General features: G+C 41.6%; 2 protein-coding genes across 3 annotated transcripts; one reads left to right on the top strand and one right to left on the bottom strand.

Moving 5' to 3' along the window:
* Positions 1–28: 28 nt before the first annotated feature.
* On the top strand, positions 29–21,465 carry TXLNG (taxilin gamma). Of its 2 annotated transcripts, XM_015885918.3 has the most exons (10): positions 29–238; positions 7,034–7,346; positions 7,935–8,026; positions 11,647–11,817; positions 12,550–12,744; positions 13,128–13,247; positions 14,054–14,128; positions 16,274–16,366; positions 16,908–17,003; positions 18,156–21,465. In XM_015885918.3, exons 1-10 carry the CDS (start codon positions 110–112, stop codon positions 18,474–18,476), a joined length of 1,605 nt encoding a protein of 534 aa, XP_015741404.1. In that variant the 5' UTR covers positions 29–109; the 3' UTR covers positions 18,477–21,465. The 2 variants fall into 2 exon arrangements, with proteins under 2 accessions (XP_015741404.1, XP_085387609.1); XM_085531483.1 differs by lacking the exons at positions 29–238; positions 7,034–7,346; positions 7,935–8,026 and adding an exon at positions 10,248–10,316.
* A 2,079-nt stretch (positions 21,466–23,544) lies between these two features.
* Positions 23,545–26,555, bottom strand: RBBP7 (RB binding protein 7, chromatin remodeling factor). Its single transcript, XM_085531486.1, has 3 exons — positions 26,381–26,555; positions 24,119–24,261; positions 23,545–23,729 (listed from the first exon to the last, which is right to left on the bottom strand). Exons 1-3 carry the CDS (start codon positions 26,509–26,511, stop codon positions 23,671–23,673), a joined length of 333 nt encoding a protein of 110 aa, XP_085387612.1. The 5' UTR covers positions 26,512–26,555; the 3' UTR covers positions 23,545–23,670.
* Between the last annotated feature and the right edge of the window lie 259 nt (positions 26,556–26,814).

Here is a 26,814-nt window from a genome sequence, read left to right as displayed (position 1 = left end):
TGCAAAGCGGCCCTTCTACCACTGGTTGCCGGAGGAAAAGAGGCGGGGCGTCCGGGAGAGTTTCCGGTGCGCTCGGCCGGGCCGCTTGTTTGGATGCTGCCGTCACATCATGGCGACGCGCGGAGCGGAGGCAGCGCGGGGAGGAGGCAGCGGCGGCGGTGGCGGCGCGGCGGGACGGAGCCGGCGCCACAGTCAGGGCCGGGGCGGCGAGGAGGCGTTGGCCGGCGGTAGCACGGAGGTGAGAGCTCTGCCCCCGCTCTTCTGTCCCCGCCGGCTCGCGGCAACTCGCTCTCCGGCCCCACGCGGCCTCCGCGCTGTGGCCGTGGGGGCGGCGCCGCTGTCGGGAGGCCGCGGTTCCCCGGGGGGCGCCGCGCTGTGCTGCCCGGGCCGGGCTTCATCTGCGCCCCCACGGCTGCTACGGGGGCGGGGCGCTGCCTCCCCGCGCGCGGGGGCTGCTGGCAGCACGTGGCGGGGCCGGTACCGGCCGGGGGTTCTGCCGGCCGCCGCTTCCCTGCAGGGCTTTGCTCGGTCCACGAGGAAGCGGGTAGCGATATTAACCCGGCCCTTATATCGGATATCGCAGCATCGCTCGGTTCGCACGGTGGTACGGAGTAGAACTCAACCCCCTTGAAACATAATTTAATCGGGTGATTTCTACTTCGGGTGTCTTTCAAGAGGTTAAAATCATCCGGCGGTCTCTTGCAGGTGTATTACAGGCTGGGAGGAGTGGTCCTTGAGAGCTGCTCGGCAGAGAAGGACCTGAGGGTCCTGATGGACGAAAGACTCAACATGAGCCAGCAGTGCGCTCTGGCAGCCCGGAAAGCAAATGGGATCCTGGGCTCCATCAGGAGAGGGGTGGTCAGCAGGGATAGAGAGGTGATCGTCCCTCTCTACTCTGCTCTTGTGAGGCCCCATCTGGAGTACTGTGTCCAGGTGTGGAGCCCTCAGTACAAAAAAGATATGGAGATTTTGGAAAGGGTCCAGAGGAGGGACAGGAAGATGATCAGGGTTGGAGCACCTCCCCTATGAGGACAGGCTGAGGGAGTTGGGTTTGTTCAGCCTGGAGAAGAGAAGGTTGCGGGGTGACCTCATTGCAGCCTTTCAATACCTGAAGGGAACTTACTCCCAGGAGGGGAGTAAACTCTTTGAAAGGGCTGACAATAGCAGGACACGGGGAAATGGTTTTAAGTTAAAACAGGGAAGATTTAGGTTGGATGTTAGGGGAAAGTTCTTCACTAGGAGAGTGGTTAGGCCCTGGAACAGGCTGCCCAGGGAGGTTGTGGATGCCCCGTCCTTGGAGGTGTTCAAGACCAGGTTGGACGGGGCCCTGGGCAACCTGATCTAGTAAATGTGTATGTTTGGTGGCCCTGCCAGGCAGGGGGGTTGGAACTACATGATCCTTGAGGTCCCTTCCAACCCGGGTCATTCTGTGATTCTGTATTGCTCCTTTTGGAACGGCTTTGTTTGTGGGTTCCTTGTGCCGTGCTTTCTTGGGACCGAAGAACTTGTCTGCCAGCTTTCTGCAGGAGTGCTCAGCAGAAATGACAGAAAATTGAGTTTGAGAGTAAGGAGGAAGTGAGGCATCTTTGTGGGAAGTGATTCACACTGTATTGAGTATTCTTTTTAATTAACACCTGTCTGAGGTGCTTGCATGAAATAGCACTGGTGATGTACGCAGCAGCTTGCCCTGCGTGTAAATACATAAGTGCACCGACTGTTTCCATTTAGGCTTTGGGTTCCAGCAGTGAGAATTCTCTTAAGAGTTACAGGAAGTGTTTTCTCATGTTTTTCTTGTTTTGTTTTTACCAAAACTGTACTTTCAGAGCACTGGAGAGAAAGATACAGATCTTCTTTTGTGGTGAATCAACATTGAGGCTCTGGAGTGTGTCCAGAGAAGAGCTATAGGGGGTCTGGAGCACATGTCTTACTGGGAGCAGCTGAGCAAGCTGGGATTGTTCAGTCTGGAGGAGGCTCAGGGAAGGCCTTATTGCTCTACAATAACCTGAAAGGAGGTTGTGGTGGGATGGGGGGGTTGGCCTCTTCTCCCAGGTAACAACAACAGGACAGGAGGGAATGGCCTCAAGCTGTGCTAGGGAGGGTCAGGTTGGGTATAAGGAAGAATTTCTTCTCAGAAGGAGTGGTGATGCAGTGGCACAGGCTGCCCAGGGAGGTGGTGGAGTCACCATCCCTGGAGGTGTTCAAGAACTGTGTAGATGTGGCACTGAGGGATGTGGTTAGTGGGCATGGTGTGGTGGTGGTTGAACTTGATGACCTTAGATGTCTTTTTCCAACCTTAATGATTCTATGAAATACAAAAGCTATTTTTGAGAGTGGGAGTTCTGTGTGGCCAGGCCAATGCAGGAAGAATGGAAAGGGCACCAGAACAAGGACCTTGAGCAGGAATATAAGAATAATGTAAGTGCCTGAGCCTGTGTTTAAGGCTTAAACATAAGGCTGACAGTACTGGTAACATAATGCTTCTAACATTTATGAAGAGAAAATATTGTTGTTCAAGCAGTTGTTTCTTAATGTTCCTCTGTCTGTGCTGGGACACCTCACCTCACAGTGATGATGAGTAACACTAAGGAGGAGACCTCAGTCCAACGTTCTGAAAGCAGATAAAGGAGTGCTGAGAACATCACTCTCAGTGTAATGACAGGACAGGGTGAAGTACTTGTGGGTAATGACTTTATGACCTCAGAGCTGAGATCTCGGTTCACAGGGAAGCCACCTCAGAGGCCATCTTTTTTTTTTTACCTCAGAAAGCTGTAATTAAACTGCATGGCTATTTAGGTCAGCGAACACAGCATACAGAAGTATGGCAGAAGCCTGAAACTTGTTCTGCTCTGTCAACCCTTCGGATAAAGCGCCATACCTCTTAAGATTTTGATGCCATTAGTTATGCTTATATGTTCTTCCTGAGGCTTCTGGGGTGTCATTGGAAAGCACTAACAGCTCTGAAGGCGGGGGTTGTAAAGGCTGTTTTACAGTACAGACCATCCACTGCTGTAGGGAATATGGGAAATGCTTTGGTTGTTTATTTTTTTAAGGTGCTTTGCTAATGTTTAGGAGGAACAGGAAGTTATGACAGCTACTAATTAGGATCTGTTACTAAGAGGTGCAGAGATGCAAAGTATAGGTGGTTTAGTACCCAACAGTATATGCAAGGTATTTTTAGATAGAACAACATGGTATTGCATAGGTACTAGAACAGAAAAGGATCTTCCCACATTATGTTTGGCCATGGTAGGATAGGCTCTGTCTAGTCCTTCTTGTGTAGGGAATGTTACTGGAGTGGCAATTAAAATAGAATAACACTGGTTTAATGCCTTGTGATCATAGGCAGTTTCTTAAGTAGGATGCCTGTCTTTGTACTCTCATGTTTTAGGTGCGAGGCAAGGTAGAGTCTTTCTGATGTGCACCTGTTTGATCAAGGCATGAGTTGAGAGAACAGAGCAAGTTAATAGCCTGAAACTTTGGGGTTTTGACTCTTGAGACTCTTGAGATATTACAGTATTAAGCCCTGCATCTGCTGTACAGGACATTCTTCTCTTACTGCAAGTCTTCTTGGGTATGTTACCATCAAACTTGGGTCTGTCGAATTATAATCCGTGTATCATTAAATCTGCTTGGGAGCTGGCTGAAACCTGAGTGACCATGGTAGCAGCTAAAAACGTAGTAGTAATTTCAGTAGCTGGGTTTTAGTGGGGTGGCTTTGTTTTGTTTTTATGCAGTCAGTACTGAATCAGCACTATTATACAATGCACCGCTGGAAGTGCTCTGTTCTGGCTGGAGTGTTAAACTGAGAAGTTCACTCGTCTGATGAGCATGAATTTGGGAGGGAAAAAGGTAAAGATTTGGGTCGTTCTGTCCATTCCTTCAGTAAGGGGGGGTGATTTCAGCAATATTCATACAGCATAGACCATAACACTCTCACATGGCATTTATTATTGATATACTTCAACCAAATCTGAAGTTACCTGTAGTTTGTGTCTGAAGACACGTATATAATGTATTTTATATGTGGCCTGAGATAGTTCCTCTTCTTTCAGTGTGACCCAGGCAAGCCAAAATGTTGGATATCTACTGTCTGAAGTGACAGCTTGCAATGCTGAAGTGAAACGCTGTTAACTGTTATCAGGAGGTCATCTAGCTGTTAGTGTTTGTGGCACGTGTCAGGCAGTAATAGACTCCTCAGTGCTTAAAGTGAAAAATAAACACTTTCTAATTTAGGTTAAATGCATTGGAGTTTGACTGTGTTGCCCCCTTGCTGTCAGTTCTACTAGGATTTATGGATGACAATTTGATGGGATTTGTGCTTGTTTTTTAGTTACTCTTGTATGTAATCAATCAACTTAGTGGTATTGCTGCTAGAACCCTTTCTCTAACCTATTCTAACCCATGCTCACCAGTTTTTAATAGTATTTAAGCCAAGAAAATTGAATATTAATACCAAAATGGTCTCCTGCAATGCTGTGCTTTAGTTTTGGATAGAGCAGACTTGTTTGTCAGTAATTTCAATTTGTTCCACATTGGGAAACCAAGAGAAGGTTGTAGAGCTCAATAGTTGTTTTCTTCCTCTACTGGAAATGTAATGCTGTTATTTGGAAGTCTGAAATATCCAGGGCACATACAGATGACGAATCTTGATCCCCAGTTTTCTGGTTGGTGACTGCTGCCTTCTCTGCTGGATTTGGGGGAATTAATTTGATGTTCTGAAATTCTTTGTGTTTTCTTTCTTTTCTTTGTCCGAGATTAGAGAAGCTCCCGGAGTTGAGAAATTATTATTGTCAGTACAGGATTGGACTGACACCTGATTTGACTCCTAGAAAAAGCTCTGTTGAATTAATTAATGAGGTGGTGCTGTTCGCTCAGCAAAGCTGCCAGATGCTTTGGAACGTGCGTATGAACGGCAGCTCAGACATGAGGGCTATGTAAGGTGCTGTGGCAGTTTGCTAGCGGAGTGGGTGTTTCTCAGTCCCTGGCTATACATGCACCCCTGCCAGTAGGCTTTCACTTTTCCTCAGAAAAGGAGGGATTTTCACAGATAAAAATAGCTCCTTGTGGCCGCCTTCTTGCTGACAGTGCTCCAGAACTGCAGCAGTCTGTGGTACCTGCGCATCTGTGGTTAGGATGAGGTATTTTTGGCTCAGTTCCTCACGCTCTGGCTGTGATCAGGCTGACCCTTTTTTAGCGTCTCTCTCACGTCTTGGCTGATTTCCAGCCATCGCGAGCTCTTCCGTGCGGTTGGCAGGATGGCGTATTGCTGTGCAGTGAACTGGGCCCAGGGACAGGCTATAAACTTTGTTAAGAACAAGTTTCACAAACGCTGCTGCCAGCGCAACAGGGAGGTGGTCTGAAAGAGGGCAGTGAGGAGTGATTGCAAGAGCGCTGCCTGGGCGAGGGTCAAGAATCTGAGCTAGAAGCCAACATCCTGCATAGAAGGGGAATGGGGCATTTCAGCTGTTGTTGGTGCTGCAGTTCTGCCTCAGTTTCATGCTGAAACCTCTGAACTTTCCTGCTTTGCCAATGTAACGTGAGCCCTGTGGTACTCTGTATTCAGCTTCGAGTAGTGAGCCTTTCCCATGCAAACAGCAGTCTCATGGCATAAGACAATCTAAGGAAAGAATGTGTTTTTAGAGCTCTAAGAAAAACGTTGAGATGGACTATTTATTACAGCAATTCTGTCCATGTGTTACCTTTAGAAGCTTTCATCAAGCACATTGTTTTTGGCACGGCTGGAGGAAGAAGATAAAGCTGCAGTGTGTTTGTCCATAAAGCAGGTGCTTTCGACACCTTTTAGAGAGCAGTGCAGAGGGAAAATCTTTGTTAAGCCAAAAGCTGCTTCTTAATGCCTGTACAGATTATTTGCATTTGCAAAACTTACTGTCCTTCCTGAAATGTATTGCTTTCATTCCATCTTCACAAGAATGAATTTACCTTGAGATAAGGTCTAATGTAAAAGACTTGCTTTGATTGTAGCGAACAGCTAAGCCCTCATGCATGTGCTTTTTTTTACAATATTAATGCATGTTTGTTTAATGATTTCAAAATACTTCCAAGCCTGCTAAAGAAAATGGGATTTGAACTGTATCTCGAAGTATATTATTAGTGTTGGCTGTGTTCCTTTGATGTTGGCTGCCTCCTTCTGAGCAGGAAGACAGGCTGTCCATGCAGATTGTACAACCCAGTGTCAACTCCTGGTTTTAGACATTATTTTTAACAATAAAGCATAATCTGAAATTCAGTTGTGCTTAAACAGCATCACTCTGCACATAAAGAAGGCCTGCTTCTGTAGCTACTTGATCTGTAACTTTTAAAGTTTTCAGGGCTGAGTTTCAGTATTTGGAAAACAAATGTGCTCCTAGTCTTACTTATCATTCTTGTTAGGCAGGTCTGTCCAACCATAAGTCGACAGTCACATCTGATTTGAATAGGTGAAGCTCTTATCCTTGCAGAAATGTATTTCTATGAATTTCTTGACCTTTCTTTTGGTACAGCTCTTGGATTATTGTAAAACTGTTGTCTTTCAGTTCTCTGAACCTAGTACATAATAAAGCAGTACTCGATCACAATACATCCTTGTTTCAATTTCCAGATCCTATTTTTCACGTCCTTAATATTTCCTATACTTAGTGTTGATTTTGTGAGACGCACTTTTAAGAAGTAGTGAGGAGAAATGTTTTCAGTGAAGTTTGGGTGATGTAACAACTCGGATGACATCACATTTGTTTCAGAGCTTCACAAGCATATCTCCACGTAGATATTTTTGCAGTGACAATGTACTGAAGTTGTTTCATAGTAGAAAAAGTAGTAGTTTGGACTGTTATGCTGCTTCCTTCATTGTTCTTTAGGCTTATTCTGTTGACATTTGTTTATATACAGCAGTAAGTATTACCTTGATCAACGTGCATAACAGTGGACTTTTATTCTTTCTTTTGTTTTTTTTGTCCACACCACTTTTAGGTGGAAGTTTCCATTTTAAATACACTGCTTGACTATTGATTTCTGCTTTTTCTTTTTGCTTCTGAAGTTGGTTGTTGGTGCAATGGAAGAAGCTGGATCCCAGGAGACAGGAATGAATAATCAGGATCAGCTGATGAACAGCAGGTGCAATGAATTGTCTAACACAGCGTTACAGTATACGCAGCCCAACTGTGATGGCCTGGAAAACACGGACACGTTGGAAGGAACTGAGTATATCACGAAGAACAGAAAGCTCCTGGGGTCCACGTGCTGCTCTCAGGAGTCTCGTGAGGAGACTCCTGGGAGAGAGGAAGCCCGGACTGATCCACCTGATGGCCAACAAGATCCAGAAAGCGAAAAGCACAAAGAGAAAACTTTAGGTATGTACTGTCTCAACTTTATTTCATAGCCAGAACTACTTAGAATACGTTATTAAAGACAACAGAATGTATACTTAGGTAAAAACAGTTCTTAATGCATACATAAGAGTCCCTGTGCTGATACTGTTGTTTTTACAGCACTTTATTTCTGTCATTACTAATTAGCTTTTTAACTTCCTGGTTGTTGGATTAATTTTTAAATTTGTGATGGTAGTTCTTTAGTGCTTTCACTGCTGGTATTTGAATTCCAAAAGCGTATTAAAAGCACTTTTGTGAATATCTTTTAGTAGCTAAACTTCAACCTTTTAAATTAGTTTAACTTTTTCTTTCCCATTATAAGTTAAACAAAAATATTTTTGTGGTTTTAAGATTGAAGTAGCTTTTCCTATCCAAGCTGTGTAATGGCATATAGTCAAGGAAAATGATTCGTACTGTGATGACTTCTCATTATGCAGCCATCAAACCAGAGAACAACTTAAATCACACTAATTTCTTGTGCTCCTATATTTTACCTTTAAAGACAAGCTGCTTTTCTGGGAAGTCTTTTTTCTTTCCCCTCAATAAGATTGTCTTCCTTTCTTTTAATAGGAAAAGAAGTACTGTTATTAATGCAGGCTCTGAACACGCTTTCTACTCCAGAGGAAAAGTTGGCAGCTTTGTGCAAAAAGTATGCTGATCTGGTAAGTAATTTGTAAAGATAGCAAGAGTTATTCATGTGTTAATATTAACGGTGGAATGTAAGAACTTCTAATCCAGGATGGTTAATGATTTTGAATGTTTCACAGTGTTGGCAGGCAGAAATGAACACACAGGCTTCTCATGCATATTGCTCCAGCAGAGCTTGTGTCTAGTCTTTTCACTTCTGCAAGACCATCTAAAACTAAAGAAAAACTAGATTATAACTTTTTGACAACCTGCTATTGAATCATAACGCTAGGATTAACAGAAAAGATTTTTCTTTTGGAAGTAAGTATTTTCCTAGGTTATGTCTGCCATGTGGCATAAAGGGAAAGAACATACTTTGCTAGGGATCAGAAAAATAATCAGTTTTGCTTAACTGTGTAGTGATTGAAGGTAGAGTTGGAAGGTCTAATTTTGCTCTGTGGTCATACACGCAGATTTCTTCAGTAACAGACCAAAAAGGCAGAAAATGTGTCATGGTTTCATGAGAGCACCTTCAGTTACTGATCATAGGGTTCATTCCCACCCTAGATAACAGACAGGACAACTCAATCTCTAAATTCATTGGTGAAAGAGTTGGGTGGGTTATTGGGTCGTAAGTTGTCTTTGTAGAATACATCTGGAGATGAAAAATGCTGCACTTGTTCATCTTGTGATAGGGACAGCCAAGAACGGAAATAACACCTGCATGTTTTTTCCCACCATGTTTGTAGCTGTAAAATGAAAATAAAAGAAAAGGGCTGAAAAGCTTGAAATAACACAAGGCTTGCCTTCTCTTGTTGTCAGGTGTAGTATGTGTGGAAACGTTTCTGAAAATGGTTGCATAATAAACATAATGGCTGCACGACATGGCATAACTCTTCTGAAGTAATTGTTTCTTCTTTTGAGAATGGTGATGCCTGCAGAGCTTTGCTAATGAGTTTAGTACGTAAACTTTCTAGTCACAGAAGCAGTAACTATATAAGAATACATTTAGGTTAGCTTTGTTTTGTTTGCCAAATCTGGAGTCTCGGAATCACAGCATTGTAGGGGTTGGAAGGGACCTCTAGAGATCATCGAGTCCAACCCCCCTGCCAAAGCAGGCTCCCTACACCACGTCACACAGGTAGGCGTCCAGGCAGGTCTTGAATATCTCCAGAGAAGGAGACTCCACCACCTCCCTGGGCAGCCTGTTCCAGTGCTCCGTCACCCTCACTGTAAAGAAGTTCTTGCACACACTCATGCGGAACTTCCTATGCTTTAGTTTCATCCCATTACCCCTAGTCCTGTCCCCATGCACTACTGAAAAGAGACCAACCTGGCCACTGTGGCCCCCACATCTCAGGTATTTATAAACCTGGATCGAGTCCCCTCTCAGCTTTCTTTTCTCAAGGCTAAACAGACCCAGTTCCCTAAGTCTCTCCTCATAGGGGAGAAATAGAGGAGTCCTTGGGAGATTTTTGCTGATGTGTTTTTGCTTAGTTTTTTCTGGGTCTCACATGTGCATTCTTGTTCACATGAGTGAATTTCGTTCAAAACCAATGACTTCTCAAAGAAATCACTTTCCTCTAAATGAGAAACAATATCAGTTCTGTAGTTCGACTCAAGGATATTGAGAAACAAATACAGTAAATGAGTTGGATTTTATAAGCAATTGTTTGTGCATGTGGTGCCTTTTCTATTTGAGGAAACAGATCTTGTGTCAAGTCAAAGACAATGGCCTGCATGAGGAGCTCAGTTAGGATGAATTCCAGAATTCTTCTGGGAGAAAACAGTCTGCACCATCTTTATTTTTTGAGGTTTTCTTGTTAAAGGAAAGATGTAAAACTAATTGGGGAACTGCTAGACTAAATGCTAATCAGTTCCTTCAGGAAGCTCGGCAATCAGGACAGACCTGTTAATGTCATGATTTTATTTTCTGCCTCTTCTAGGAGAGGATCCATAGTGTATTATTAGAATCCCCAACCCAGGGAACCACTTGCTCTCCCTAGCAGTTCTCAGCGTCATGGGAAGTTGGGTGGGAGCTCATGCAAGTTTAACAGTAGTTCAGTGTTCGTACTTAGGGGAGCAGAGTACCACTTAGGTTCAGTTTGATTTGGTTGTGCTCCTTTTAAGATGCATTCTTTCCTTCGTGATCACGGTGGTGAACCACTGGCATAGGTGTCAGATTTAATGCCAGCAAAGGTTTGAACTGACAGTTTATGACAGCGCACCTACAATGCTTGTTTTCTTTTTTTAAAGATTCATCATCTTTAAAGCTCACTGTCAGGTTTTTCAGTGGTGTCTCATGAAAAGGACTGTACAATAAAGGTAGGACTGCCACTCTCCTGGCAAAAGATCTTGCACAATATTTTTTTGTTCCTATTTTGGAATCTATCAGAAGATCAGTTTGTGATGCAGGAAGGTTTGCTTCCTCAGTGATATGTCTCAAACTGGCATACTTTTACAGGCCTGAAGTTTCGTAGACATGCAGACAGTAGAACCACTTGAAGTGTTTTTTTCTGTCCAAGAAAAGGGCTTTTTATATTTGCATATTGAAATGTTTCCTTAAGGTTACTTTGCTCCAAACTAGATGAAATACAGATTTTTATTTGCTGCTGTCGTGGTCATCCTTAACTTGATTCTTTCTTCTGTGCTTTAGCATTATTTTGAGCTCTTTCAGACAACCATCATTGTATTCCATCATGGTGATGTTCCTGGATGCCAGCCTTTTCTCCCTGTGGTGTCCTGAGGCTGAGGCACTGAAAAGGAGCAGCATTCCACTTAATATTATTATCACCTTTACAATAGATCAAACCCTAAATAATATGGTTTCTTGGGGAGCCCAAAAATCAAATGCAGTAGAACTTGCTCTTGATTAGGTGTTGTTGCAAGAAACTCTTCAATTTGCTGGGTGTTCACAGAGGAGATTTTGAAGTCTGCCCTGATACAAAGTTTAGCAATGTCAGCTACCATCCAAATAGTATAAAGAAAATGCTTTCAAAAGTTTGTTTCACGTGGTTGAGGCTACAGATCTTGTAAGTCAGCAAAGCCTGGGCTATGCAGCTTTAATAATGTTTGACTTGATTTGTGTCAGGGCTGCTGGCTATGTCTGTTCCTTTCTGAAGTAACTTAACATTTTATAAAATGTTATCAACTACTTCTTGCTTCAGTGGGAACACCTGCTGATGGGAATGCAGTTTCATGGTTTTCTTCTTTTTGATGGTGAAAACGAGACATGCTGGATAAACAGTTGTGTGTAATTTACAGATAAGAGTGGAAAGAACTGTGGCTTGCTGAAATGCCAGTCTCAGCTGGCTTTTAATTGTATCTGCTGCATCCTCCTCTATCAGAGCTTGTCCTGCCCCTGTAGTCGAACATAAGCTGATAGCCCTTGGTCAGTAGGTCTGTGGTCCAAGTTCTTCAATGGCAAATGTTTGTCAAGTTGGAATGTATATGTTTTCTTCTTCTGTCCTTATGTATTTAGAGTAGACCTTAGGATGCTGGGTGTTTATTTAAGATCAGTGGTAGAGGGTCAAATAATGAAATTACTTGATTTCTTTGCTTTCATCTAGAGTGTTTACGTGTTCAGTCCGCTTTTGTAGATGCGTAGAGATAATTTTGGCTGTATTTATTTCATAAATGCGCTCTCTCATGTTAGTTGGAAGAGAGCCGGAATGTTCAAAAGCAGATGAAGATACTGCAGAAAAAGCAAGCACAAGTTGTGAAGGAGAAAGTCCACTTGCAGAGTGAGCATAGCAAGGCCATTTTGGCACGGAGCAAACTGGAATCTCTCTGTCGGGAGCTTCAGCGTCATAACAAGACTTTAAAGGTTAGTTTCTGGACATAAATTATGATGTGTGGTGGTGAAAATCCCGCTTATTGATCGTCATTTAAAATTAAGCCTGCTGCTTTTCTCTTACTACTTTATCCCATGTTTATATTATTTATATCTGTATATGTCAAATAGTGTGTGATATAAGTGTACCTGATTTTCAAGGTAAAGAACACGAGGGTAGTTGAGTTGGCTTTGAACTATACCCTAAGCTGGTTGATAGGTCATATTACTTGCACTCTGTGGTCTTGTCATGTTTATTTCTGGGAGCAGTAGTGATGACTGCTGAAAAAAATAGCACAACTGAAATAACAGCAGCATGAAATGTCAATGTGTCAGGAAAAAAAAAAGACTTAATTATGTCAGAATATAGTTGCTAGGAGTAAAATGGAAGAGCTATGAGATCCTTATCTGTAGTCAGCGTAGGAAATGGCATTATAGTGTCATTTCTGTTTTTAACATTTAGGTAATTCTTATTCTTGTGAAGGTATTCATGCAATATCTTGAAATGCCAGTAGAAATAAGAACAGAGTTCTCTAAAGACTTTGGAACTTTCAGATACTTCATGTGGATAGATCTCTATAATATTACAATTGCGGCTTATATTAACAATTTAGAACTTGAAGCTATACAGAAGTGAATTACCGCCATCATTTCTGACTTATATATATATACGGAAAAGGCACACAGTCTGGCTTGAACATAATGTTACATAATTTCTCATAAAAGGAAGAAAACATCCAACAAGCACGTGAAGAGGAGGAAAGACGAAAAGAAGCAACTGCGCACTTCCAGATTACCCTGAATGAAATTCAGGCTCAACTGGAGCAGCATGATATACATAACGCCAAGCTCCGTCAGGAAAATATTGAGTTGGGGGAAAAACTGAAAAAGCTGATTGAGCAGTATGCCTTGCGAGAAGAGGTACTTTCATTATGCTTCTGATGGGATTCTGCTAGTTCTTTGTAAGGATTCAGTAGTTATTTCAAGGGGGCCAAAACCCTACTACTTTACACCCACTGTATATATATGACTTAATGTTCTTTTTACTTCACTGCTTTGAAAAGTGACGTGGTGTGAGTATTAAGTTTACTTCTGACTTAGGCTTCCATAAAAGACAAAAACAAACAAACATGTAGTTACAGGGGAGAGAGGGAAAAATTGCATCTTAAAACCATCATTTGTTGCTTTTTCCTTTCATATAAACCTTCTCAAGAGTGTTTCTCCCCCATGCATGCACATATGTGTGTACCTTTGTTGACCTGCATACTTTTTGTCTTTGACTAATGCATTTTTTTTTCCTTAAGCATATTGATAAAGTGTTCAAGCATAAAGAACTGCAGCAGCAACTTGTGGATGCCAAACTCCAGCAAACTACCCAACTTATTAAAGAAGCAGAGGAGAAACATCAGCGTGAAAGAGAGTTTGTAAGTGAATTCTATTCATGTTAAAAAGGAAATATCAACACATCAAAACAGACTGTAAAATGTACACTAGTCAGAGCATCTGTCTCCAAAACTATGCCTGATATCTCACTTCTGTATTGGTAATGAGGAGCTTCCTTGCAGTCCCTCAATAAGTTAACTTCAATTTAAAAAAATCTTGTGAGTTTGTTGCTGTCTTTTAATGGAGCTGTGACTTTCAGGAAGAAACAGGTCCTTTGCTTAGATGATCTTAAAATGATCATCCACCGTTAGACTGTATATGCTATTAAACAATAACTATGGAATCTGAAGTTGATGAAAACGAATTTAAGGATAAATCTACAAAATGCTCTCAAATTGACACAAAATTGATTTGAACTGATCTGTAAAGGTGGTATTAATGCCTGGAGAAGCGGAGGTGGAAAATAAGTTACAGAAGTTTAAAAAAGGTATAAGTTACGTATAGATCATTAATGAAGTGCTTGTATAATTTTAGCATATCAATCTTGCTACCAAAATAGGAACGTAAATTGTATCATGCTGTTATCTCAAAAAAGTCCGTGGAATAGTTTCTGTATGCCAGCACATGCTTTAAGTAGGACATATATTGAGGTATGGGAATAATTAAAGAACAAAAAAAAGCCCACAAGGCAACAATAAAAAGGTCACATGTGAGGAAATGTTGTAGAATGGCCCTTAGATGATATTAATCTTTGCTCATTTTCATCATGTATGAAGTTTTTAAAGCTATTTTTACAAGTATTGTCCTTACATGCTTTTTTTCTCTCTCTTTTTTTTTTTTTTTTTAGCTGCTAAAAGAAGCTACTGAGTCCAGACACAAATGTGAACAGATGAAGCAACAGGAAGCACAGCTGAAGCAGCAGGTAGATTTAAAAATGGAATACTCTTTGATAACAGATTTTCCAAAACAAAAATATTGAGAGATTTATGATCGTAGAGAAATGTAACACAACTTGGTGGGGAGGGAAATGCATCTCATCATTCAGCAGCTACAATGTTGGTGTTTTAATTACATCTTAAATTTTATTTTTATCGGGTAACTTCTCAGTAGCGTATTACAAAGCATAAACTGCAGAGATTTGACATTCACTTGTTGCTGTTGAATGCCTTCGGAGAGTACTAGAAGTTGAACAATAAAATGCTGCAGTTGGTGTTCTTTTAAATTAACAGCAGTACAATACAATGTATTCTTTGTGGTTATTTACTATTCTTTGCCCATTTTGAAACTGTTCTCTTCCAAGGGTAACTTATTGTTTCTGTAGTTTTTCAGGTCCAGAGGGACCCTTGTGACTCTTCACATAGAGTTGGGTGTGGATTTTTACCCGTGTAGGCTTTAAGATTTGTTTTTTACCATTTCCATTCCATGCTGTTGTGGGGCAATGGAAGCAAGACATGTTTTGTTTGTCCTTGTAGTTTTTCAGAGTTTTTAAGCTAAATCTGATCATCCAAAGAAAACACGATCTTCAGTTGTTCACTTGCTGTAAGTGCAACTGCCAGATCCTCTCTGAGGGTGGAGAGATGGACCATAGTTTTTGTGTTACTGTTCTAGATCCCCTGCAGTCATTGGCTACATTTGAGCTCAGCCCACGAGGGAAGTGGTAGGTTCAGCTAAAACTGCAGTATTTGAGAAGCATCAGACAGGCCTTTCATCGTAGGCCTCTTACTGCTTCACTTCCCAGTTATGTTAAATCTACTGACAATCTGTTTCATGTCTGTCATTTTCCCTCCATATTTTACCTATTTTTTTGTTTTTCCAAGCAGTGAGATTTGAAGTGTATGTATGTATGTAGTTAAAATACGCGTGCGTATCTCCACTGGAATTGGCCTTGCTTGGAGGAATCTGGACATCAGTGTTTGTTTGGGTTTTTTTTTTTGTTATTTGTTCCTAATAGTTTTCTTTCAGTGTGGGATTTTGTTTTATCTGCAAATAAGTTACCTTCTATTTAAAATCCCACTGCCTTCTTTTTCTTTTCACTTTTTATAGTAACAGTGGGTGTACTTATGGCTTTCTGTGGTCAGCAAATGTTGCTGTAGAACTAGAACTAGGAAGTTCAGTTGCATTAAAGGCATAGAGTCGTCATCTGCAGGTCAAAAGTGAAACATTTCTGCTATGAATTTTGCTCTTATTTTATTGAGGAAAATGTAGCAAGTGTGGCCTGAACGTTATTGTCTCACAACCCCCGATGCAATCAGTTATCTCAGTTCTTACACTTGAGATAAAAAGCTGCTAGTAAATGGTCTTGGTATTTGGATCTTCTATGTTCTCCAGACATCAAATTACATACTCGTAACAGTGCATTTTTTGCTTTATGCTTCATGTTAAAACCTTTTGGGGAAGATTATGCTAATTAACATATTTTGCTGGTCCTGATGACTGACCTCGTGGTGCAGGGCAAGAAGTATTTCTATAACTGAATATTAATGCTTTTCAGTTATTAAACTAGAGCTTTTCATGATTGAATGAATGCCTTGTCAATATTCACTTCCCATCCCTTTTGCTCACTGGCCAGATTTTGTAGGTTATGAATATATACCTTGAATTCTGGATTCAGTCATGTTTATTTTGTCCCAGCCTTGGTTGTTAGCTTTGGCTGGTTAAAGTGGAACGGTAGGTCCTTTCCAAGCTTGATTTTTGCTTACCAGGTGCTGAATTTCCTCTATACAGAAGTCCATGCGTTGGGTTTTTGAGGGTTTTTTCTCACAGTGGGGAAGCAAATGTTTTGGCAATGACTAAATACAGTGATTTGGAACATTTAATTAAACACGATATCCCTTTCTTTAGAATATTATTGTTCTATTAACACACATCACTCTCGTATAATTTGAACGGCATGTTCTTAGACAGGCTCTGTGTATTTCTCAGAAGAAAATTGTGGGTTAGCACTAGAGTTTTTAAAGAAGTAAATAACAAAATCATCTTCTGTGTTAATTTTCCCTTGTACCTTAATGAATATTTCTGTAATTGCATACAGCTGTTCAGATTAATGTTCCTGCCCTTTTACCAACAGCTTTCTCTTTACATGGATAAATTTGAGGAATTCCAGACTACCATGGCAAAAAGTAACGAACTGTTTACAACCTTCAGGCAAGAAATGGAGAAGGTATTTATTGGATTACTTAGAGCATCAGAAAGGTTAATATAAAAACGCGTGCCGTTAGTACTGTGCATTGTAGATCTCGAAATAGTGCTCACTTTTTGAAAACATGTGCTTTGTTTTGAGACTTAATATCAATTTTAAAATAAGGGATAAGGGTTTGTCGTGTCGTGGAAGAGAAACGAATAATGTTGATCTGTGGTGGAGCTGTTTTTCGATGTAGATGAGTCCCAGCATCAGTTTTATGGAAGACATGCAGTGCAGGTTTGGTCTGCTGTGCTTATGTTTTTAACTTCCTTTACTGAGAATTTCGTTAGTTGATCTCAGTGGTTAGTAATCTGTTTCCTTTTAGGGAGTCAGTCTTGTTTTCTTTGAAAGGAGGCTCAGTACTTGTAGGATTACTGTTGTGCAGAAAGACTTTTCTATAACATAATTTGGTCAAATTAGACTTCGAAAGTAACATTATGAAGAGTCAGATTATTAGCTTATAACTACCTACCTGTGTTGGAAAACAAGCCACAGACATCAGTCTTCTATTCTTTTGTAGATGACTAAGAAGATCAAGAAACTGGAAAAAGAAACTATAGTGTGGCGTACAAAATGGGAAAACAACAACAAGGCTCTTCTGCAAATGGCTGAAGAGGTAATTATCTTTTAAGCAGCAATATGACTACACTGCAGTCTGTGTTCTGGAGGGCTTAATGTGTTTCAGTATTCGATAGAAGAAACTGCGGCCTCCTCTTGGATTGTCTCCCAAGTTTTCTGGTGTGTAATGTAGTGTGTGCTGTTCTCCACAAGTGGTGGAAAATGAGTTTGGATTTAGTCAATAACTTTTCAGGACAGATGGACACACACACACATGTGCGATTGGTTGGATCCTGTGTATGATGAGACCATGCGTGTTGAGTGAATTAACAGTATTTTAATATGCTAAACAAAGTGAAGTCGGTGCTGCAATGGAAATCCATCTAAATATGTAAGATCCACCTGAAGGAAGTAATCTGTAAGCAGGGAATTATTTTCCTGCACTGCTGCTGTTCTTGCTGTCATGAGGTGCCATAACTTAATTACATTCCTGCAGGAGAGGTGCGAAGTGTTCACACAGACATAAGAATGCTATTCTTAGTTTTTTCTCCTGTACTTCTGAATTCCATCTTAAATGTGTTACATACAATCTTGCTGACCTGTGTTGGATATCTCTAATTGCTGTATAGGTTCTGCTGTAGGACTTTACTCTTTTAAGGAGGTAATTAGAGAGCCATGAATTATGGTACTTTCTGACCTGGCTTCTGCTGCTGAATTGTAGACTTAATCATAGAATTGCTCCGGTTGGAAAAGACCCTGAAGGCCTTAAGTCCAACCGCAACCCAACCATACTACCCTAACTCTAACAACCCTCTGCTAAATCACGTCCCTGAGCACCACATCCAAATGGTTTGTAAACACATCTAGGGATGGTAACTCAGCCACCTCCCTGACTTCCCACATACATTCCCATGTTTTCCTATTGTTATCAGTATTTGGGTTCATTGATAGCTCTGTGGGACTTCATCTTAGCTGATAACTCAGCCCCTAAATAGCACTGCATGGTTAGATGGCTCTTGTTTAGTTTCAAAAGATATCTGTTGTGACTCTTGGAAAAACTACCTGACGTGTAGTGTCAAGTATTCTCATCTAGAATTTGACCTATCGGATGAAGTAACATCTTCAGGATTAAATAATTATTTTTGTTTATTTTTAAAAAAACCTAATTTGGTTGTATCATAAAAACTTATGTTTGTTTGCTGTTCCTCAGAAAACAGTAAGAGATAAAGAATACAAGGGCTTTCAGATAAAACTGGAGCGTTTGGAGAAGCTATGCAGGGCCCTCCAGACAGAAAGGAACGAGCTGAATGAGAAGGTGGAAGTCCTTAAGGAGCAGGTTTCTCTGAGAGAAGCAGATGTGGATCTAGCTGTGCAGGTGTTGCAGTCCTGTACGCTCAATTCCCACGAGGAGCTGGAAAGTTCCACTGACACAGAAGCAGGAATCCAGCCCAACGTTGAATCACATGCAGAAAATTGTTCCGAAAAGACTGTCTCGACAAGTCCCGTTCCTGGCACTGAATCTGTAGACTAAAAGGAAGTGTAAACACTGTATTGAGAGATATATTTTGTGTATAACTTTCTCTGTTGGTGGTAACTATTGGTTTTGTGGTGAAAATTTTCTTACTTTTTCTACCATATCTGTATTTTCTTAGAACTACTGGACTTATGTGGTACAGGAAGCTGCATAGCAGCTTGAAATAGCTTAAACTATAAATTTTCCACAACTGTGTTGCACATCTGCCTCATTTTTTTAAAAGAAAATATTTTTCCATAAAAGGATGCATGTGCATTTCCTCCCCGCAACACGAATCACTGTCACTGTGCAGACGGAACATCGTTAGAGGGAAATGGTGACGACGTGTCACTTTTTGCTTTAAGGAAAGGCATTCTGGTTTAGTTCATTGAGTTGCCACTCGATATACTAAGGATTACCGTTTCTCCTAAATTCGTCTATCTGAGGATGTCTGATGGCCAGTAAACGTGTCGACTTTCCCCTCTAGTGTGTTGTCATAAATAATGCTGAGTGAGAAAGGCCCAGATTATGGTAAAATGTACGTTAAAGGGTTTTTATATACTTTGTGGTATGGGGAGAAAAACGAAACAAAACAGCTTTGAAAAATGTTAATTTGCAGCTGGTGAAACAGGGTGTACAACTTCTTTTCAGACTTCTCAGGGTTGTGTTGTAAAGGTTATTTTGGAACTGTCTGCTCTACCTGTGAACGTGGTAAACTCAAATGTGTGAGAAAATGTACAGCGACGCGGTGGAGTGGGGTTTTGCAGTAGGGTTTGGTGCTGCACAGAAGTTGGTCTCGTTCTTTCCCCCTCAGCTGCCGTGTGTCCCTAACGTGTATGATTATGCTGCCTAGAGAAATCCAGTGTTGTCTGGACGTATCTCTGTGGATTATCAGAAGAGCTGTGAAAAAAAAAAAAAAACATATACTGCCTGAAGTGTAGAAGACAGAAGCCTCCACCATGTAGTGGTTTTAATAGCTGTGCATGCACTGTTTGTAAGCAAATACTGTTGTACTCGAACGGACACGTTCAATTCCATCTTGTGAAGCATATATGGAGGATCTTGCATTCTCAACCTGGATGCTGTATGAGTTGGCAGAGTGCCTCCCCAGTTATAGGTTATCTGGGAGGGATGGTACTTCAGATGGATTGCGGTAACATGCCACGAGCAAAGCTCCCTTGTGGAGCTTCTGCCATTTAGGCTTTTCCTTTAAAAAAAATATACATATATATAAATATATATCTCCATATTTTGACTTTTTCTGAGAGAAACTTGGACCAACACTTTCTATTGCAAGGTAATGCGTGAAATAATGACGTGCTGCCCTTAACTTTAGTTCATGTGTATGTACCGTCTAGTTTGGGTTGCTGTTGTAAGGACGATGCAAACGTGTAGCCTTTTCTGGTACTGAAAGTTCTTTGCACTTACTTGGGAGGGGGTTTCTGAATCAAGCACATCTCTCAATGAGCTTCCCACCCTCATTGCCCTTAACAGTTTAGTGGCTAAATTACTTGAATGTTCAGGCTGCACTGAGCTCCTGATCCCTTTTCCGTAGTGATGTACATTGAAATAATGTAGCTGTCTCTTAAAGAGAGTAAGTTTGTGTAAGGCCTGATAAATGTGTTGTAGCTCATACCACTGAGAGGAACTGTGTGAAACTGACATTTCTTACCTGGCGAAGCAAACTGGAGGCTGGCAGTGACGTAGATATGTGCAGGCTTTGTGCTTGCGGCCCAAGATGAATGAAAGAAGGTAGTGGTGAGTGGGCAGCTTAGACTTGGAGCTTTGAAACCTTAATCATGCTAACCGTAAGGCTTAAACGTATAGGAAAAACATATTTCAGACTTGTGATTCCAATGACGTGCTTTGTAGAATCAAACCATTTCAACAATAGTTGATGCAAATGCTGGTTTTCAGCAAACACTAAGAGTGAATTGGTTTTTCCCGAGGGCAAGTGAAAACTTTTGTATGTGATGCATCATCCCCTTGGCAAGGTGGGACCCGCAGTTCTCTATTTTTAAAGTTTATTAATTGGGCATTTGTATCTTGTAACGATCCTTTCTAGAGTGCTTGTTCTATATTGGAGGCAAGAGCGCGTTTTGGACCCTGCCGCAAGAATACTTTTTAAGGGCTTCTAGAGACACGACAGACGTATAGAACAGCAATATATTTGTTACCAACTTAATTTGTAGATGAAGCAGAATGCCCCAAATAAAGGCTTTTAAAACGGGGATATCCTTTTTTGTACCCATAACATACCCCCCCATCACACCAACTTTTCATTTGGCTAAGTTGAGCTTTACTTTGCTTCCTGAAGCCAGTCAGTACTTTCCATGCATTGCTTAAAGAGTGTTGTTTTTAAACAAAACATACAAATTTATATTAAGGGATGAGCTCAGCACTCTGCCATACAGCAGACTCTTGCACTGCCAGTCTGCAGCCAAGTTGGCTCCAGTTGGGTTTTAAGTAAACTCGTGTTAACGCCTTTCTTCCACTACCATGGACTGTTTAATCGGGGCTGGAAATGGATGTAGCCTGAAATACGTAGGTCTGGTCTTAAAAACTCTGGGGCCTGACTGACGGTTTCACCGTGATTAAACTGCGAAGAAGCTGCATTACAGTGATGCAAGACCCAATTATGTGTATGTGTACACAAGGAAGTTAGGGCTGTAGCTGATGTTTTGTCCTTTCTTTCATTATACTTACACCTGGTTACGTTACAGTTCAATTCTCAGGTGTTGCAGAAAATCTACCTCTTTGGACTGTAGATGGAAATAACTGTGAAAAAAAAAAAAGTGATGCAGAAATCTAGTTTGTGCTAAACACACTGCTTTATTTTTACAACCCATGTCTGCTTTCATGAGGAGAAAAAAAAAAAAAAAGATAAATGAACAGGCAGTCTTTGTTTTGCTTTTCAAAAACATTTTGTAGAGATTTTTCACTAATGTGAATCTGAAATTTTATCTACTCAATTCTGTATAGATTAAGTAAATAAGTATGCTTAATATATTGGACTCTGGGTTCTTCTTTACCATTGCACGTGTGCCTCACTGGGGAGCTTGAGATGTGGCTGGAGCTGGTGTCAGCCTAGCAGCAGGGACAGAAATGTGGTCTCTATGCTGGCTGGGTCAGGCTGCATTACACACTTCAACAGCAGCCACCTTCAGCCTCCCGCTGGTATCTATCTGTCCAATCAAAACTGTGCACAGAGAATGCGTTCACTTCCACTTCCTGCACACCACGTGCTGGCGCAAAGGAGCCAGCAGGTCTCAAGGTAAGTGCTGAAGAACACCATTCCCTTATGTACCAGCAGGTGAATGATAACCTGCTGCAGATAATGACCAAAAGCTGAGCCTGGAAGTGCTGGAAGGAAGTTGGGCTTATGGTGGTAGACACAAGAGCATCTTCCTGAGGAACAAACTCCTGAACCACTTTCTTTCTTCCAAGTACTGATGCAAGGGATGCATTAAGCTACTACATACAGGAACATCCAGGCTACAGCACTCCCACACAGACTACCATAAGTTATATCAAAACTCCTTCCTGTTCAAATCTCCCCCTTAAAAATGTGAATATTCACCTTAAATAGCAGCTTCTTGTAAGTGAATGGATGGGTGAGTGCTGGGTTGACCTTGGCCAGTGGTTTAAGCGCTCACACAGCTGCTTACTTGCTCTCCCTCACAGCATTAAAGAAGAGTGAAAAAGAAGAGAGAAAACTTGTTAAATTAGTTGGTATTTCCCAGCAGTAGGCTCACGTCACATCAGCGTCCTTCACACATTACTTTATTTTAGCCAACTGTCTTGACCAGCCTTTAAGTAAGAATTAAACCAGCAAATGCTGCAGGAGGGCTCAGCCCATGCGGTATCAATTCTTAGATCTCGTATCATGAAATCCTTCAAGTACTACACTTCCTTCACCAGGAAGCACATTTTCCCTCACTTGGGGAGGTCTTTCCCAACCTTGATGACACTGATTCTATTTTGTATACAAGCAAGAAAGCATTCACGTCAAATCAGTGGACAACACTTAAACAAATAAATATTCTATCAAATTTTATTTATGCAAAGCTAAGCCAAAAGTGTTATGTAAAAGTGGAAAGCCCTTTTTACATATGAATAGAAGTTTCTTCCTCTTTTCTTTGCTTCCCCACTTGCATCGTAAGAAAAATGAGGACTTAATGATTTGCAGGAACCCAGTGAGTGATGAAAAATAGAGACAGCTATTCAGGCATTCCTATTTTTCTTAGGAAGTAACTGCTGTACAGTATAAAATAGCTCAAAGTCCCCAGATAACCCTGGGTATCCCATAACAACTTGACTGTACAAAACTTTTTGTGCCCAGTTAACAGTGTTACAGTGTTCTTGCTTTGATGCATTCATTGCCTTTTCTTTTAATATATATTTATACAGTAGTCAGTAGTTTGCCAGTTACAGGCAAAAGTCAATCAATATAACATTCCATAATACAACGTTAGAGCTCCTCCACAAGGCAATATAAAGTTACACCCATCCTGTTCTTCCCTAATTATCTATTATATGCCACCTTTTTTTTAAAAAAAAGGAGGAAAAAAAAGAGATGTGTTTTTTACATGATTATCCGATGCGCTGAGAAGATGTCCTTTCAAATTGGAGTTCCATGACAAACCATAGCCTTCTTTCTGGTGCCCTCTTAATCTAAGATCTGGATTACACTCTCCACTTGGGTCTGAAAGAGAAGAAATCCCTTTGATTTATCTTCACCTCACACAACATCCATCAGAACACCTTTAATACTTAAGAACTTGGTTTCTGTTGCAGTAATCACATTTTAGACAACAGCTTTCTAGTAGAGTGTTGTTTTTGTGGAGACTAGTGAATGGTTAAGCATGACCAGTGACACTCACTGAAGATCTGTGCCTCCTTACCTATGTAGGTTCATTACCTGTGTAGGTTCATTACCTGTGTTCCCAGTTACAACTAAATACAAGTTTAACCCAGCAACAGAAGCATCTTGCTTAGCTTCAAGTAGTCTGACCCACCTGGTTTTGAAGGATATTTAGCGTAGTCAAACACCAACACGTCAGCAGAAGGCGTTTTAGTAGCAATGATGCACGGGTTCTGTGGCATGTAATGAGCACGATTCACTTCACTTTCATGGTTAATTTTAATTTCGGTTTCGATTTTGCCAGTCACGGATCCAAACCCACCGAGCTCTGCATTTGGCAGAAAAAAGTCAGCTGATAATCCATTTAGAACAGTTGATATTAAACAGCGCTTTGTGTTTCTCCCCCACTACAAGAAACCATAGTAAGCATCTTAAAATAACAATACAATAAAGCCTATGAAAGTTAACAATCACACGGCACAATATTAACACTAAGCATGCTGAATCATTTTTCAAACAAATGATTTCAGAGCTCTAATCCCTATGTGAGATAGGTGTGTATCAGCTCTTATCACAACTAACAGATCTGGCAGAAATGCTAAGAGCAACTGTACATCATAATGTTACTTGAAACTTGTTATCTTGGAAGAACTTTTTTTTAGTCGCTACTAATGATATGGAATTAGTGTGAACTGGTAAGTACCTGCCAGCTTTTAATAAAGTTATAGTACCATTAGACAGAATGCTTACTAATGCTACAGCTAACACATAACTGAAGAACGCGTGCGTTGCCCACCTCCTTTCTCACTGTCACACTTGGAAGTATCAAACTGATCATCACTGGGTATCTGGACTCTTGCAACAACCAGGTGGTTCTGTTCATCAGAGGTGTGTGTTCCCAAAACCAGCCAGTGCAGAGCATAGTCCTTTCCCTCTGGCCTGTTTAGAAGAGTAAAATTAATGCAGTAAGAGGTGTGCTCAGGTCTAGAAGTTTGATAGCTAGCAACAGACTTCTCAAGGGAGTGGGGAAGAAAAAGACTGGCTTAAGAGATCCTTTACCACAAAAGACTTGTGCAATAGAGTGAACTAGACTCTAACATACGCAATCCAGTGATACAACCAGCAAGGCTAGAGCATCAATAAAAGCCAGTAAACACTGCTACTACCTAAAGGCTGCACAATAGCTACAGAGTGATACTAACACCTACTTCAATCTTTAATCCTCCTAATAGTTTCATGATATTGATTTTAAAAACAATCAACACTATGTTCTATGCTACTAAGAAAATTGCTACCTTCTATTATAAGCATTTACTATTTACTTTTTTTTCCAGAGTATTCCAGAAGCTCGTTTTAAAACAACCGTGCACAAATCCTACCTAACTAGAATCAAATTCCGCTTCTGGCAGTTAAACACAACATTTAGTAATAAGTAAAAGGGGCAGAAAAGGGTCAAAAACGAGCAGCTTCTGCATTCTATAAAGCAAGAAAACCAAACCCACCAAAAACTACTCAGGTTATCTGAGTCCAAGCAAACAGGTGTGACTGGGGCAATCATAAACCATTTGCAGGTATTATTTACTCCACTTCCAAGGCATCATCACACATTTTGAGGGTGAAAGACAACGTGCACACAACGCACGCACACTTACTTGTATCAGGAACAGGTGTCCCATCATGCCAGGTGCCATACAAAGAGACTGTCCTTGCCTTAAATGGCTTACAGATTTTGACACTCGATAACTGGAAATACCAGGTTCTAAACTGAACATAAAGTCAATCTGCAAAACACGAGGCAAGCAGAAGTGTTCCTCACAAGGGCTCCACACCCTCAACCCCCCACTCCATTTTCTCTGTGCCATCATTAATTAGCTCACATATCTAATACCCTTCCCAAACAGCCTAGTATACAACTGATCATCTAGCCACCAATTATAGCATTTCATATGAAATGGAATATTTGAGAGAAAAGTAACCGCTGCATGAACTCTGTACGTAATATACCTTAAAAGCTAACTGTATTCAGCTCACAACAACACGAGGGAAGTGGTCCCTGTCCACTATCTCCATGGCGTCCTGAATGGTTATTCTGACCATGTAGAGCCTATACTAGCTGACACATGAACTGAACACAGTCCCATCTCCACAATTCACTAAGGAACAAACTAGTGAGTACACACTTTCAGAGACAGGTGAAAGAGCAGTAAGATCAAAGTATTCTTACAATACTTTGATCTTACTGCTCTTTGTCCCAGGATGAGCCAGGGACAAACCAGGACATTAAGTGTCAGTCTTAGAAGAACAACACCCCTTTAAGTTCAATCTTGCAACAAAAGAATACAGATACGGACAAGACAGCTTCCACAGAACAGCAATTTGTAGCACACAGCAAGAGAAACAGCATTCAAGAAGTTAGTGTAGCATCTTTTTCTGATGGGAATTCACTATAGAAGACAGTAAGTGCATGCATTCGAACACGCTTCAGGGCTTAAGATTTCTCTCTTCACACCTCCTGCATACCTGAAGAGTTTGGAGTGCTGTAAGTGAAACAAACTGTCACACACTTACAAAGGGGACTTCCAGGATTGTTTAGGCTCAGGGTAGATCTTAGTGAGCTACAACACCTGAAAGGAGATAATAGCAAGGTGGGAGTTGGTCTCTTCTCCCAGCTAACAGCAATTGGATGAGAGGGAATGGCCTCAGGTTGCATCAGGGAGGTTGGGCATTAGGAAACATTTCTTCTTAGAAAAAGTGGTGAGACATTGGCATGGGCTGCCCAGGGAGGCTGTAGAGTCACTGTCATTGGAGGCACTCAAGAACAGTATGAGGGACACGGTTAGTGGGCACGGTGAGATGGGTGGTTGGACTAGGTGATCTTACTGGACTATTCCAACCTTAATGACTCTAATGCAAGTCACAGCAGCACTGGGTGCTTTGAGTGGCTTTGCAGAGGCTGTTAACTGAGATGGATGGAGCAGAACGAACGAGCCATCACAACACACAGCTCGGCACAGGAGCTGCTGAGCCCTCTGCCCACTGCTGCCTTCCATTCCCTCACCTGCTCACATTGGGCAGCCACTGCACGGTGAGGCTGGGCCTCTCCAGCGTGTGTGTCATCACCAGGTTGTACAAGAAAGGGGTGTCCTTCTTCCAGATCTTGTACTCCTCACTGATAATGCGATCCTCCATCGTGTCCTCCAGCACTGGGGGGGGAGAGTCAGGACCAGGGCTCAGAGCGGGGTGCCAGAGGAGGGAAGGAGGGAAGGAGGTCCCGCTGCCCTCCTCTCCACACAGGCATCCCAGCCCTACCGAGAAGGGACAGGAAGAGTCTCCTTCCTTCCTTACTCGCCATTTCGGACACACAGACGCCCCGTACCAGCTCTCCGAGTTCCAACTCGCGCCGCAGCGTATGCTCCACCGCTACCTGAGACGGCATCCAATGGCGCTACGCGGGGGGAAGGAAGGAGGGTGGAGGAGCAGTAAGGGGAGGGC

The sequence above is a fragment of the Coturnix japonica genome, chromosome 1 (genome assembly GCF_054131305.1).
Source record: "Coturnix japonica strain WE chromosome 1, WE-NBRP24, whole genome shotgun sequence".
Lineage (NCBI taxonomy): Eukaryota > Metazoa > Chordata > Aves > Galliformes > Phasianidae > Coturnix > Coturnix japonica.
Note: the sequence above shows the minus strand (reverse complement) of the source record. Positions and strands in the feature narration are given on the sequence as shown.